At 37.6% G+C, this 17007-nt stretch overlaps 2 protein-coding genes across 2 annotated transcripts; both read right to left on the bottom strand.

The window, feature by feature from the left end:
- Positions 1-3621: 3621 nt before the first annotated feature.
- On the bottom strand, positions 3622-4566 carry LOC116865335 (olfactory receptor 51G2-like). Its single transcript, XM_032853607.1, has one exon. It carries the CDS (start codon positions 4561-4563, stop codon positions 3622-3624), a length of 942 nt encoding a protein of 313 aa, XP_032709498.1. The 5' UTR covers positions 4564-4566.
- Positions 4567-14892: 10326 nt separating this feature from the next.
- LOC116865334 (olfactory receptor 51L1) lies at positions 14893-15840 on the bottom strand. The gene has a single exon (XM_032853606.1). It carries the CDS (start codon positions 15838-15840, stop codon positions 14893-14895), a length of 948 nt encoding a protein of 315 aa, XP_032709497.1.
- Positions 15841-17007: the final 1167 nt, after the last annotated feature.

Raw genomic sequence — 17007 nt, 5'->3', positions numbered from 1 at the left:
TTTGTTTCCATTAATTTTATTTAATTCTTCTTTATTTCCTGGTTGAACCATTCATACATTAGTAGGATGCTCTTTAGCCTCTATGTATTCGAGTTCTTACTAAATTCCCTCTTGTGACTTCCAGTTTCAAAGCATTGTGGTCTGAAAATATGCAGGGTGTGACCCCAATCTTTTGCTACCAGTTGAGACTTGATTTGTGACCCATTATGTGGTCTATTCTGGAGAATGTTCCATGTGAACTTGAGAAGAATGTGTATTCTGTTGCTTTAGGGTGTAATATTCTGAATATATCTGTGAAGTCTATCTGGTCCAGTGTTTCATGCAAAGCCCTTGTTTCTTTGTTGATCTTCTGCTTAGATGATCTGTCCATTGCAGTGAATAGGGTTTTAAATTCCATTGTTATTACATATTAGTATCAATATGTCTCTTTAATTTTGTTATTAATTAGCTTATACAATTGACTGGTCCCATGTTAATGGCATACATATTTACAATTTTAGATCTTCTTGTTGGATAGACACCTTAATTATGATATAGTGGGTGTCCTGCCTCATGTCTTATTAGTTTTTGGCTTAAAATCAAATTTGTCTGATATAATAATTGCCACTCCAGCTTTCTTTTGATGGCCTTTAGCATGATAAATGGCTTTCCACCTCCCCTCACTTTCAATCTGGAGGTGTCTTTGGATTTAAATGAGTCTCTTGCAGACAGCATATTGATGGGTCTTGCTTTTTTATTCAATCTGATACCATGTGTCTTTTGATTGGTGCATTTATCCCACTTAATTTAATGTCATTGTATTACCTGTAAAGTGACTATTCCTGTATATTGTCTCTGTTACTTTCTGGTCCATGTTACTTTTGGGCTCTCTCTTTGCTTAGAGGATCCCTTTTAATATGTCTTATAGGGCTGATTTGGTGATCACAAATTCTTTTAGTTTTTATTTGTCCTGGAAACGTTTTGTTACTCCTTCTATTTTGAATGACACCCAGCTGGACAGAGTATTCATGGCTGCATATTTTTCTCATTTAGCATCCCAAATAAATCATGCCAGTCCCTTCTGGCCTGCCAGGTCTCTGTGGATAGGTCTGCTGCCAATCTAGTGTTTCTACCCACAGACCTCTTGTCCTGAGCTGCTTTCAGGATTTTCTGTGTGTCTTTGAGATTTGCAAGTTTCACTATTATATGTCAGGGTATTGGCTTATTTTTATTGATTTTGAGGGGGGTTCTCTGTACTACCTGGACATGGATCCCTGTTTCTTTCCCCAGATTTGGGAAGTTCTCTGCTATAATTTGCTCCAGGATATTTTCTGTCCCTCTCTTTCTTTCTTCTTTGGGATCCCAATTATTCTAATAGTGTTTTTTCTTTATGGTATCACTTATCTCCCCTAGTGATCCTATAGTTGTTTATCTCTCTTTTTCCCAGCTTCTTTATTCTTCATCATTTGGTCTTCTTTATCACTAATTCTCTCTTCTTTCTCATTTATCCTAGCAGTTAGAGCCTCCATTTTTTTTTAACATATAATGTATTATTTGCCTCAGGGGTACATGTCTGTGAATCATCAGACTTACACATTTCACAGCACTCGCCATAGCAAATACCCTCCTCAGTGTCCATAACCCAGCTACCCTATCCCTCCCTCCCCAGCCCCCAGCAACCCTCAGTTTGTTTTGTGAGATTAAAAGTCTTATGGTTTGTCTCCCTCCTGATCCCATCCTTTTTCATTTTTCCTTCCCTACCTCCGACAACCCCCTGTCCTGCCTCTCAAAATCCTCATATCAGAGAGATCATATGATAATTGTCTTTCTCTGATTTACTTATTTCACTCAGCATAATACCCTCTAGTTCCATCCATGTCATTGCAAATGGCAAGATTTCATTCCTTTTGATGGCTGCATAGTATTCCATTGTGTATATATACCACCTCTTCTTTATCCATTTCTCTGTTGAGGGACATCTATGTTCTTTCCATAGTTTGGCTATTGTGGACATAGCTGCTATAAACATTCCAGTGCACATTCCCCTTCAGATCACTACATTTGTATCTTTAGGGTAAATACCCAGTAATGCAATTGCTGGGTCATAGGGTAGCTCTACTGTCAACTTTTTGAGGAACCTCCATGCTGTTTTCCAGAGTTAGAGCCTCCATTTTTAATTGCATCTCATGAATAGCCTTTTGGTTTCAAGTTGCTTAGATTTTAGTTCTTCTATTTCTCCAGAAAGGGATTCTTTAGTGTCTTCTATGCTTTTTCAAGCTCAGCTAATGTCTTTATAATCATTCTAAATTCCAGTTCTGACATCTTACTTATATCTGTACTGATTTGGTCCCTGGCAGTCAGTACTGCCCCTTGTTCTCTTTTTTGAGGTGAGTTTTTCCATCTTGTCATTCTTCCAGAAAGTAATAATCACTTTTCTATTTGTAGACTTGCAGGAATTATTTTCTTAAGTCTCTGGTTGAGTTCACAGGTGTTCAGAATGTTTGATAGCTATCTAGCTGAATTCCTGGGACCAGACAAAACTAAAGTCTCCTACTCCTCTGCCATTTTGGAAAGTCTCCCTGTAAATGTATCTTAAAACACTGAATTTTATACTTTTTTAAAAATAAGATTTTATGTATTTATTTATTTATTTGAGACAGGAAGAGAAAGCACACACATGCCCATGAGTTGGGAGGAGGAGCAGAGGAAGAAATAATCTCAAGCAGACTTCTCACTGAGCCCAGAGCCCAAGGTAAGTCTCAATCTTCACAACCCTGAGACCATGACCTGAGCAGAAACCAATAGTCAGACACCTAACACTGCAACACCCAGGCACCCCGAATTACATACTTTAATTGAATGAATTATATGTAGGTGAATTATATCTCAGAAAGCTGTTAACATTTTTTAAAAAATACAGTACTTAGCAACCTAGTCGCCTAAAATATATATTGAAGTAAAGGGATGGAGATAGATATAACATGCTAACATTAATAAAAAACAAACAAACAAAAAATTCTAGAGAAGCTATATTAATTTCAGAAAAGACAATCTTTAAAGTGAGAAAAGCTATCAAGGATAAAGGACATTATATTTTGATAAAGTGATTTCCAAGAAACATAACAAATCTTAATATCTATCCACCCAAAAAAGAGAATCAAAATACCTGAGGTAAAAACTGATAGAATGAAGAAGAGAAATAGAAAAATCCACTTATATTTGGAAGCTCTAACAGCTCTCTTCCAATAACTGATAGATCAAAAGCCATCTTAAAATCTATTCTTCAGAAATTGAGGAACTTCCCAAAGTGTAATGAACAACTTCATTAGACTGTTGACTTCATGATTTTTAGTTTCACAAACATATACTGCTAATTATTAAAAGAAAAATCATAATTCCAGTAAGAAGGACCTAACTTAGGTTTAGTGACTTCCCTAGTTGTCAACATAAAGACAAAACAAAACCATGTCTTTATTCTCTATACTGAAAATACAGATTTTACTGCTATTGAGGTTTATATCTACCACCTTGAAATTAAAATATTATTAGCAAAATTTAATTCAAAATTCAACATTAATATGAAATACTCTCATAAATATAAAGGAGAGGGGGAAGAAATATGTCTTCTAGGTTCTCTCTCACTTAAACTTTCTGTTGCTTAAATTTCCAGAGGATTCGATCACGAATCTGCTTGGTCTTGACACTGTAGACAATGGGGTTCATTAGGGGTGGGACCAGCAAGTAGACATTGGCCATGAGCACATGGACAATTGGGGAAGCATTCTGCCCATAGCGACGGATCATAGAAAGCCCAATCATTGGTATATAGAAAGTGAGTACAGCACAGATGTGGGAGATGCAGGTGTTGAGGGCTTTCACCCTCTCTGTCTTGGAGGCTATACTCAATACTGTGCCAAGGATGAGGATATAGGAGAGGAGAAGAAGCACTGAATCAAGTCCCATGGAGCAAATGACCACCATGAGGCCATAGATGCTGCTCACTCGACGGCTGGATACAGTTGTTTTTATGAGGTCCTGATGTAGGCAGAATGGGTAGGAGAGAATATTGACAGGATGATATTGAAGCCTCTTTAGGAGGAAGGAAGCTGGAAAGACTAGAGTCAAGGCCCTTCCAGCAATTGCCAACCCAATTCCAATGATTACACCATTGGTTAGAATGACCACATAGCGCAGGGGCTCTCGGATTGCTACCAAGCGATCAAAGGCCATGGCCAACAGCACAGCTGACTCAATAATTGAGAAAACATGAATGAAGTACATCTGGACCAAGCAAGCATTAAAGGAGATCTCCCGGGCATGGAACCAGAAGATGCTGAACACTGTAGGCAACGTAATAGTGGATATGCCCAGGTCAGTAAGTGCCAGCATTGATAGAAAGTAGTACATTGGTTGGTGGAGGGAAGGCTCAGTTCTGATGATAAACAGAATGGTAATGTTTCCTGAAATTGAGGTGGCATAAACCAAAAAGATGGGGATGGAAATCAAGCTATATCTGCTTTCAAGGCCTGAGAAGCCTGTCAGGAGGAAGCGAGGGTACAAGGCAGAGCTATTGAAGACAGACATCGTGGTGATGGAGGCACCCTCAGTCTAATTGGGAAGATGAGAACCTGCAACAATTCATGTACAGTCAATATTGCAAGAAAAAACAATGCTCTGATGCATGCTGCTCTGCATAGTCTTTCTAGTCATTCCTTTGTTCATTATATACAATTATCACCCACATTTATTATCTTCCCAATTAATCTATTTCATCACTGTACATTTATTGAGAATATATTTTATAAAAGGAAAACTGGCAATACTAAAATGTAGAGAAATATATAAAAACAGAATCCAAATACTTATAGCCTAGTAAATGGAGAGATCTAAAATCAACGTAGTAGTTTAATACAAGCCCCTACAAAACATAGAAAGAGGGAGTTAACCTGACCCAGAGATGTCAGGGAAGATTTACTGAAGGAAGATTTATTTATTTATGACCCGATTCAAGACCTGAACCCAGTCTTGAATTAGGTCTTCAAAGACAAGTATGAGATAGAGGAAACAAAAGGCTGTGTTGGCTATTCTGTGCTGATTGAAAACCAGGTAAATGCAGAAAAATGTTAGCATTATACATGTAAATGAATGCAACTGAGCAAAACAGTAGGATAGGGTGATTTTTAGATAGTTATCAGAGTGAAGATTGAATAGAAATGGACCAGAATTTTGAAGGAATTTGTGTATAAATATAAAGAGCTTGGACTTAATCTTAGAAGACACAATATAGTCATTTTAATAAAAAGTAAACAGTATGACCAGATTTATATTATATTGCCATCAAACTAGAATCATTGGTAAGAATAGACTAAAGGTTGGCAATAGAAGGCAGAGAAATCCTTTAGAAGGTTATCATAGTAATATTTAAAAGTGGATAAAAGTAAAATGTGGGATGATAAAGGATAAATAGATATAAATGTTGCACAGGGAGAAAAGATACTGGTTGATGATCATATGGTAGGAATGTGAAAAGGAAAAAAAAAGGCAATTTCAGTTATTTGGTAAACTATGGTGTCATCTATTGAAACAAACAAGCAAAAATTCAAGAGGACCTCATGAAGAACTTGTGAAACTAGCATATAAGATTACTTTAATTTTATTAGGATAAATTTGAGGCATGCATGTCAAGGGAGCAATGGTATATTGGGTTCCATAAGGAGTTGTGAAAAGGGAAATTACTCCTACTCAAGGAAATTTGGAATGATGCCTAATAGGGCAAGAATACACAGAAATGCATTCTTTAAAAAATGAAAACAATAATAACATTTTATATGAAGAGTGTAAGAGTTTTAGTGCTCAGGGCTCAGGTCCCAATAGATGGAATGCACTGTAGGGAACATAAGAGGCAGAACTGACCAGGAACTGGGGAAGATGAGGCATTATAGAAAAGAACGCTAAAGACTAATTACTTAGACATTATGGCCACCCGATTCCCGTTACTTTGGACACTAAACATAAATTCTTTTTCTACTTAGCATATTTGATTTCACAGTTTCTCCAAAATTCATGTGACTCCCAATGTATCTTGCTCCACCAATACAATTACATTCCATAGTTTTCTCTGACAGACATAATAAAAATAAGTAATACCCTCACCCCCTACAATGACCGCAGGAGATTTTCCACTTTGATACCATCTTCCTTGAATTTTTGGAGAGATAACAATGAAGAGAAGAACTGCTTTACATATCCTTATCCTGTGATGTATACACTATACTATTCATAACATATTGGGCAATACTGGTCTTTATATACCTCTCTAATTATCCTAGATTTTTATAGTCACAAACTTCTGTTCTGCTTCAACATCACTTGAACAATGACCGTCATCATGTTGACACTTGAGCACACTTATTTTCTTCTTCCTTGACACCCTGCCTCAAATCTTTCAAAATCTTGAGACTTCATCCTGGCCAGGTATGCCAAGTCTTCCCTCTGAGATCACTTTCTCCTACTTCATATTAAAGACTCCTCTGACAGGATATTCATAATCCATCTTCCAAAAATGGGTCTATTGGATGTAGACACAGCACCCTGCTCTCAGTGGTTACTCTTCTAGAGTCAGAGGAAGTCTAATGACAACTGTCATTCACTATCTCTATCACTTTGGACAGATTAGTAAACTTCTTTGAGCATAAAATCTGGGAACCATATTACCTTACTTAAGAGATTATGTAAGAAAATGTAGCTAAAATTCTTGCACAGAGTCTGAGACATTTGGGCTTAAGTGAAGCAAAATGTTAATGGAGTTACCAAAGTACCCACAATCTTAAGTGTACCAATTTTAAGTGTAACAGGAATCCAAAGGCAGGTGTGACCTGGAGTATCCAAGTTATCACTTATAAAGATATTACACTTCAGGGCTTCTCTTGAGAGCTATTTTGTCAAATTTCTTTTTTGGCTCCTAATACTGCCAAGAGTGTATGATACATGGGAGAATGAGATAGAGGAGGTACTCAAATCACCATGAACATTATCATCATCATTTTTAATGGTATAATTTTTAGTTAATATCAGATACCAATGTTTCAAAGAACAGAGATTTCAGTAGGTCGATTCCAATCGTGTACTACCTATATCTGGAGATGAGTTTACAATGGTATTCCATCCTAGGGCTCTTTTGATCAGCCTTTGAAGATGATACTCTGGCTCACTTTGGGGGAAATGACACTCTATACCTCTGACTTATCCTAAAGCTGTGAATTTGCATGAGCAATGACCGGTCTTACCTCTTGACTTACCCTTCTACTTCTTGGATTCTTCAAATATATTAAGTACTTATAATTTCTTGCCCATTTTGCTCACTTTTGAACCCTTCCTTTAGGCATACCTGAGTCCTCAAGTGCGGACAGCCATCCACCCTGCTATAGATTTGCTGGGCTACATTCGGCCAGGCCAAGGGAATTGTTGCAGGTAGAGAAAGCCACTGAATATGGACATAAAAGAAGACTAAAAAGCACAATGGCAGGTATCTCTCCAGGGAAGAAGTATAGATGTCCTGAATGAGGCATCCGTTTCTCCTTCAGCAACTCCAGAGCCAAGATAACATGTTTGCTTTCAGTGTCTCTGACTCTACCCAGCTAGGTGCTTTAACCATACTACACTTCTTGGCTTTAACTACTTTAAACTGCATTGCCCCCCTTGACTAGCTATCCCCTAAGGAACATTCTTTTTTTTTTCTTAATGTAAACCTCAGAGAGGATAAATGCCACTGGAGATTTTACTCCTGCTCAGACAAAGGAGATGATTATGCCAATTCCCAAACTGGGAATCTAGATTTGCCAGCAACTGAGCAGTGTCCTTGGGATCCTCTGATGGAATAAAACAGTGAATTTAGTCAGAATAGTGTACTAGAAAAAGTCTGTTCTCTGAATAAAAGACAAAGACAGCAGTTATTTACTAACAGTTGAATGTTGTGAAAATTACAGTAGTTCCTCCTTACTTTAAAGTGGTTTCACTTTATGTGGTTTCAGTTACCCAAGATCAATTGTGGTCTGGAAGCAGATGATCCTCCTTCTGAAGTATCAGCAGAAGGTCAGTTGTGGCACAGGCTTCAGTGCACTAGAAATATAAATCATAGCTTCTTTCCTCATTGCACTTTATTTGGTGCCTTGATCAAGCCTTCGCTGAAATAACCTTCTTCTAATGTCTAACGTGTGGCACCAAAAGGAAAAAAAAAAAGATGAAAATGAAAATAGACAAATAGACCAAAGAATAATTAACATGTGAGACATTCAAAGGCTCTAAAGATACATGAGAGAAGAGAACAACACAGAGCCAATATCTGAGGGACAATGGCCCAGAAATTTCCATCTGAAACTAGTGTTCTGCAGATTATCAGGAATTGATGTCTTTCTTGAAACCTTATTTGAAAATTTTATAGAGAGAAAATCCCAGGCCCAGATAGCATTTTTTTTAAAGATTTTATTTATTTATTTGACAGACGGAGATCACAAGTAGGCAGAGAGGGAGGCAGAGACAGAGGAGGAAGCAGGCTCCCTGCCGAGGAGAGCCTGATGTGGGGCTCGATCCCAGGACCCCGAGATCATGACCTGAGCTGAAGGCAGAGGCTTAACCCACTGAGCCACCCGGGTGCCCCCCAGATAGCATTTTTAATGAATAACTTAAAACATAGAAAGAAGAAGAATAGAAACCCTACATATGTGTGGAAAACCCAAAAGACTCCACTCCAAAACTGCTAGAACTTATACAGGAATTCAGTAAAGTGTCAGGATATAAAATCAATGCACAGAAATCAGTTGCATTTCTCTACACCAACAACAAGACAGAAGAAAGAGAAATTAAGGAGTCAATCCCATTTACAGTTGCACACAAAACTATAAGATACCTAGGAATAAACCTAACCAAAGAGGCTAAGAATCTATACACAGAAAACTATAAAGTACTCACGAAAGAAATTGAGGAAGACACAAAGAAATGGAAAAATGTTCCATGCTCCTGGATTGGAAGAATAAATATTGTGAAAATGTCTATGCTACCTAAAGCAATCTACACATTTAATGCAATTGCTATCAAAGTACCATCCATTTTTTTCAAAGAAATGGAACAAATAATCCTAAAATTTATATGGAACCAGAAAAGACCTTGAATAGCCAAAGGAATATTGAAATGGAAAGCCAAAGTTGGTGGCATCACAATTCCAGACTTCAAGCTCTATTACAAAGCTGTCATCATCAAGACAGCATGGTACTGGCACAAAAACAGACACATAGATCAATGGAGCAGAATAGAGAGCCCAGAAATAGACCCTCAACTTTATGGTCAACTAATCTTCCACAACGCAGGAAAGAATGTCCATTGGAAAAAAGACAGCCTCTTCAATAAATGGTGTTGGAAAATTGGACAGCCACATGCAGAAAAATGAAATTGGATCATTTCCTTACACCACACATGAAAATAGACTCAAAATGGATGAAGGACCTCAATGTGAGAAAGGAATCCATCAAAATCCTTGAGGAGAACACAGGCAGCAACCTCTTTGACCTCAGCCGCAGCAACATCTTCCTAGGAACATCGCCAAAGGCAAGGGAAGCAAGGGCAAAAATGAACTATTGGGATTTCATCAAGATCAAAAGCTTTTGCACAGCAAAGGAAACAATTAACAAAACCAAAAGACAATTGACAGAATGGGAGAAGATATTTGCAAACGACATATCAGATAAAGGGCTAGTGTCCAAAATCTATAAAGAACTTAGCAAACTCAACACCCAAAGAACAAATAATCCAATCAAGAAATGGGCAGAAGACATGAACAGACATTTCTGCAAAGAAGACATCCAGATGGCCAACAGGCACATGAAAAAGTGCTCCATATCACTTGGCATCAGGGAAAAACAAATCAAAACCACAATGAGATATCACCTCACACCAGTCAGAATGGCTAAAATTAACAAGTCAGGAAATGACAGATGCTGGCGAGGATGTGGAGAAAGGGGAACCCTCCTACACTGTTGGTGGGAATGCAAGCTGGTGCAACCACTCTGGAAAACAGCATGGAGGTTCCTCAAAATGTTGAAAATAGAACTACCCTATGACCCAGCAATTGCACTGCTGGGTATTTACCCTAAAGATACAAATGTAGTGATCTGAAGGGGCATGTGCACCCGAATGTTTATAGCAGCAATGTCTACAATAGCCAAACTATGGAAAGAACCTAGATGTCCATCAACAGATGAATGGATAAAGAAGAGGTGGTATATATACACAATGGAATACTAGGCAGCCATCAAAAGAAATGAAATCTTGCCATTTGCGATGACGTGGATGGAACTAGAGAGTATCATGCTTAGCGAAATAAGTCAATCAGAGAAAGACGACTATCATATGATCTCCCTGATATGAGGGAGAGGAGACGCAACATGGGGGGCTAAGGGGGTAGGAGAAGAGTAAATAAAACAAGATGGATTGGGAGGGAGACAAACCATAAGTGACTCTTAATCTCACAAAACAAACTGAGGGTTGATGAGGGGAGGGAAGTTGGGGGGTTGGGGTTATGGACATCGGGGAGGGTATGTGCTAAGGTGAGTGCTGTGAAGTGTTTAAACCTGGCAATTCACAGACCTGTACCCTTGGGGATAAAAATGTATTATATGCTTATAAAAAATAAAATTAAATTAAATTTAAAAAAAAGAAACAAAAAAAATATTAAATCTAAAAGAAAATAAAAAGAAATTAAAAAGAAACCCTACATATGTATTTCTAGAGAATATAAAAAGAGGGATCACTTCTTCATGATTTTTATGAGGCAAGTATAACTGTATGCCATTACCAGAAAATGACATCACAGAAAACAAATATCGAAGAGCAAAATACTCTGTAAAATTGATTATAAAATTCAAAACCAAATATTAACAACTGTAATCCACTGACTACATGTGCATGCGCGTGCGCACGCACGCCCACACACACACACACACATACACACATACACACTATGATCCTGTTGGATTTTTATGATAATACATAAACAGTATTAAATTTAGTCAAATATTTTTTCTTCATAAGTCTGGAGTAACAAATGATTTTCTCCTTTTTGTTTGTTTAAGTCAAGAATCAAAGTTGTTTTACATGCAAAAATCACACAGTGTAATTAACTATATGTAATATAGTGAATAGGGCATATATAGAAAATATAGTGAGTATAGTATATATAAAACATAGTGAGTAAAAGGGATAAATCACTTGGTAATGTAGATTGATGAAGAAAAAATATTTGACTAATACTGATAATCCTTATTAAAACATATTAAACTAAAAAAAAGAACTTTCTTGATCTGATTTTAAAAACAAAAATAAACTTGATGTCCAGTTTCTTCTCGTTCCACATGTCCTAACAATGAGGAAAAAACTGAACAGACTGAAAATCAACCATCTCTTCTTGGATCCATGAGAGAAAGGACACAGGGCAAAATAGCCCCACCAAGAATGGAGAGTCAGGGAATATAGGGAGTCACAGCTTACAGAGTAGAGGCTCACAAGAAAGATGGCTTCAGGAGACACCACTAGTGTAGGAAAATCTGAACCAAATTAACAGGTTACTGGAACCTCAGCCTTTGTCAAGTCTGACAGTTAAAATCCTCAGGGGGACCCAACAATGGCAGAGGGTGGAGAGTAAAATACTGTGATATTTGCCTCCAGAAACGCTGGAGAAAAATTTTCTCATGCTCCAAGCATGGAGAAGGGGAAAGGAACCATTTTGAAATATGCCATGGCTCTCTGTTCATTTTCATAAGGCCTTAGGAGAAATTAGTTAATCAGGGCCTAACCTGCTAGAGTATTAGCATTTAACTGACCTTAGGAAAGCAAAATACCCAACTCCAGCCCTCTCTAACTTGTCCATGTGGGAGATGGAAATACCCAACTCCAGTCCATGCTAGCTATCCTATTTCATCTAAGGCAGGAGAATTAAACCAAAACAAAATAAACTGAGAAACAGCTGTGAAGTTCAAATTTCAGGGGTATAGATAGGCTCACTGAAAGACTGAAACTTAATCATAAGACTATAGGATACTTCTGCCCACCTCCACATATCTTCCTGTATATTAATAAAACCCTATTTAAAGTAGTTCTTTTTACTTGGTACATCATGTCCAGCTATTGGGGAAAGGAAGGAGCTTCCTAAAAGGCTGAAAATATAATTTGAAGAAACAGAGCAAACATCAGAACTAAGTATGGCAAGGATAGTTGAATTATCAGACCAGGAATTTAAAAACCTTATGATTGATTAACATGCTAACAACCCTAATGGATAAGGTAGAAAGCATGCAAGAACAGATGAAATTTCCTTTTCTCAACCTAGCCAAATGAGAGTCTCCACAACCCTTTTCTGTCTATATGTACATACAATGCTTAGGAATAGAGGAATAAGAATTATGTACCTTCTCCCAGGCTCATACACTGAATTTGGACTTTTCTTAAGGCTTAGAATAAAAAAATCATGGCTATCTGCTCTTACTTTGTTCCATCTTCCTGCACAAGGATGTCTCTGTGAGAATTAAATTTCATCTTTCATCTTTATCACAGTTTTTCTGGGAACCTCTCATCCCAGGGTTTCTAGGAAAGCAAACTTTGAGATAAAATTTAGTCTGCAATATGTTTCAGATAGAGACTCGTTGGGATAAACACCCTAAGATGAAGAGGGATAGAAGTAGGATTGTCAGAAGGAGAAATTGAGCTGTGAGTCATATTTGATGCTATCTATGGTCCATACCACAGAAAGTTCTAGGGGTAAAATTGTCCAAGTGAATTTTTTTGCATTGGCTAAAAGGTCAGGGCTTTATACCTTATATCTCAGTGGTTGGATAGGTCCTGATCTTGGGTGAGGCTATATCTGCAACTGAGGAAATTCTTGAAGAGGCTGAAAATCAAAGGCTCTTTACTGACGGCCCTTCCAGCAGCTGAAGCTACAAATCCTTTATTGAAGTGGGATCTGGGCAGGGGCATGTCCATGGCCATTACAACTCATTTCAGAGACATTTCTTTTCTTAGGTAATGTAAGATAGTTCGAGAAAGTCTCAAGTTTCTCCTGGAGATGGGGGTATATTACTAACACATGCTCTTTCTACAGTCTTTCTTTTTCTTCATGCTACCTCTCCTTCCTGGAATACCTTGCCTGGTGGGGTGCTGGTAAATGCTTAACAACCAACTCTCTAGGAAAATGTTTAAAAGCTTTGGTATATAGTGTTTACCTATTTCTGTTGTGTATTATATAATGTATACATGATGTATTTCCATCATGACCAGTTTCAAACTACCAATGTTTTATAGAACATGGATTTGGAACAAGATATCGCACAATTGGCTTTCATAAGCCAAAGAAGCTAGCTTCAGCGTACCACTTTCTTTCACACTTAGTCTAGATGGCAAGAATGAATTTAACCCACCAGACACAGCCAAAGTGTCAATCGCTTCAATCTTAATCTTTTTATTTTTTAAGATTTTATTTATTTATTTGACAGAGATCACAAGTAGGCAGAGAGGCAGGCAGAGAGAGAGGAAGGGAAGCAGGCTCCCTGCTGAGCAGAGAGCCCAATGCAGGGTTCAATCCCAGGACCCCAGGATCATGACCTGAGCTGAAGGCAGAGGCTTTAACCCACTGAGCCACCCAGGTGCCCCTTCAATCTCATCTTTAATAAAAATATTGTACTATTTGTTTATTTCAATGATAGCATCTGTTAACTTTAATAATCCTTTTATAAATGTGTCTCCGCTATTAAACATTAATTCTTTAACATTAAGACCATGCATTCTATATTTTATATATCCACAGTATTGCAAGCAGTGAGTGCCGCAAAAGGTATTTCATTTTTCTCAGTATGTCTTACTTGGATGAACAAATAGGCAATATCATTTACACTTATTAGTACACATGATGGTTGGGGGACGCCAGCCCCAGAGCGATGTGTTAGTGTAGCAGTCATGATAAATAGTAAAATATCACTAATGAAAGCATATGTGTAAAGCATATTAGTGAAAAAGAGAAGTCACAGGTTATTGACAATAAAGAAACTGAGAAAGACAATAAATATCTACATAGATATGTAGAACAAAAGGAGAACATTTTTATTAAAAGATAATGATGGCTATTCTGCACAACTCCCAACCTACTCACTGAGGAAGACATGAAATTCTGTGCTGTTGAACAAGGAATCTGCACATTTGCCTGGAGGTTTAGACTATCAGGCTTTCTGGAGCAACTCCCATGTGTCTTCCTCAGTATTTGCTGATAAACTGAAGAAGCTGATAGACCTACAGGGGCCAGGGGAGAAAAGACACATCACTGTGTGATGATGAGGTGAAAACTTAGTTTATAGCCAACAGCCACAGTAGCAGTTCAAAGTCTTGTCAAAAAACTCAATTTCCAAACTTGCCCCAAAAAGTCAGAAATCTTTTCATTAAAAAATATGACATTTTGGCATGAGAGACACAATATGGGCAAGTGAGAGAGATTTATTTCTGGATCACAAACATGAGAAATTATATAAACAGTTGTATTTTATGAAGAAAATTCTTGCTATTATTGTCATTCATAGTAATAATTTAATGATATCAACAAATTTGTAGTTTTCGAAAGTAATCTTTTTTACACACATTGTCCCTTGTAAGTCTCAATTATTTGGGGCATAGAAAAGAACATACTTAGCACAATTTGGTTATGAAAAATCTAAATCTCATAAGGGTTGATGATTAACTGAGATCACATATCAAGGGAGTAAAAGAATTATATATTTAACCAGATGACCAAGACCCAAGTATTTTACTTCTCATCTATGCAGACAGCTGCCCCAAGATTTTTCAGTGGGAAACCTTGAGGATAGATTTATTAATAGAGGTTATTTAAAACCTCCCCCCTAGTCCAAACTTGCGAAGAATTCTTAAACGAATCTGCTTTGTCCTGACACTATAGACAATAGGGTTAAGTACTGGGGGGAAAAGCAGGTAAATATCAGCCATGATAAGGTGAACTATGGAAGACAGATGTTTCCCAAAGCGATGAACCATTGACACTCCAATAACTGGCACAAAGAAAATGAGCACCACGCAGATATGGGACACACATGTGTTGAGTGCCTTAAGCCGCTCTTCTTGAGATGCGATGCCCAGCACAGCATTCAGAATCAGAACATAAGAAAGAAGTATGAAGACTGAATCCACGCCCAGTGTGGTGATAACTACACATAGTCCATAGACACTGCTGATTCTGGCATCTGAACAGGATAATTTCAGAACGTCTTGGTGCAAACAAAAGGCATGTGAAAGGACATTGACATGGCAGTAGTGATAACGTCTCAGGAGCAAGGGTGTAGGAAGTACAACTCCCATGCTTCTTAGCAAGCAGGCCAAACCAATCTTGCCTATTACACTGTTGTTAAGGATTGTGGTGTAGTGCAGTGGACGACAGATAGCAACAAAACGATCGAAGGCCATGGCCAATAGCACCGAGGATTCCAGGAATGTGAATGTGTGGATGAAGAAGAGCTGAGCATAGCAAGCACTTGCCTGGATCTCCCGAGCATCCAGCCATAACACAGCAAACATGGTGGGAAGCGTGGACATGGACATACCTAGGTCAGTCAGTGCCAAGATGGAAAGGAAGTAATACATGGGTTGGTGGAGTGAGGACTCTATCCAAATGACAGAGAGGATGGTGACATTACCAATAAATGCTACCAAGTACACAAAACAGAATGGGATTGAGAGCCAAGAATGGACATACTCCAATCCAGGAAATCCCCTCAGAATAAATATGGGCTCTACAGTGTTATTGTTACTCCAGACCACCATGGTGACCTTTGGCAAACACTGAAGAATGTTTTCCTTTTTTTCCCTCAAAATTATCCCTTGTGAACATGAGCAGTGCAATCAGGATACAGTGTATCTTTCCTCCAACCTCACAGAGATAGGAAGGATGTACTTATTGTTCTTACATGAGAATCAGTTCCCAGTAGAGCACCAAATTCCAGAGCAAAAAGTGTGTACCACACAATCTGGTCATCTCTGACAAGAAAGTTGATGAATTTGCACGGAGGACCCTAAAAATTAAAGCAGTAATAGAGTAGATAAAGAAATTTTTATCAAACATTATAAAAATAAAACTAGAGAAAAGTCAGAGTAAAGGTCTATGAATTTGCATTAAGTTTCCTGTCAGTGATGTTCTTGAGTTAATCTTTTGTTGCTTCTACGCAGTCTCTTATGAACTGTTCCCAAGGACTAAACATAATTTCCCTTCATATTTAGTTTTATTTAATACTTTATAATATTTTAAAGATTGAGAATATTTAATATTTTAATAATAAAAAATAAATGCCACATTATATAAAATGTAGACATGAAAAAGAGTAAAGTCCATAATCCTAGTACACTTGCGTATTTTCTGCTGTTTAATAAAGCGATTCTTCCTTCATCTAAACTCCTCACAGTAGCAGGAAAAGTATTTATTATGATCAATATATCATAAGATCACAAAGTATCTATTAAAACTCTTCCTATATCCCTTCCCACAAAATAAAATTAAAACAATATATTTAAATTATACATCTGTTAGTAATAGTGGATAATATCTGCTTCATTTCTATCGATCTTTTCTTGCATTTTTCTCTCAAAATGATGCCTATAATCATATTTTTTAAATGTGCAACTTAAATATTAAATGTTTTTCCAATTTTATGACCCAGTTCATGTACCTCCATGAACCCAAAGCAATCCCAGAGATGTCACCTTTAGCGTCCACCATCAATACCTCTTAGAAACAATTTTTTTTTTCCGTTTTCAAAATAGAATTCTAATGTCTGGCCTTACTTCCTCAGATCAGTCTTCACTGTGATCGCCTCTGCTGATGCTGGTCTTGCTATTCCCCGGGCTGATAACACTGGTCACAGCAGCTAAGCCCTGTGGAATTCTCTGTCCCTTCAGTTCTCTGCTTCCTTATTTTAGCCCTGTCTAATGCCATTG

The sequence above is a fragment of the Lontra canadensis genome, unplaced genomic scaffold (genome assembly GCF_010015895.1).
Source record: "Lontra canadensis isolate GAN:19392208 unplaced genomic scaffold, GSC_riverotter_1.0 scaffold7, whole genome shotgun sequence".
NCBI classification, from domain to species: Eukaryota; Metazoa; Chordata; class Mammalia; order Carnivora; family Mustelidae; genus Lontra; species Lontra canadensis.
Note: the sequence above shows the minus strand (reverse complement) of the source record. Positions and strands in the feature narration are given on the sequence as shown.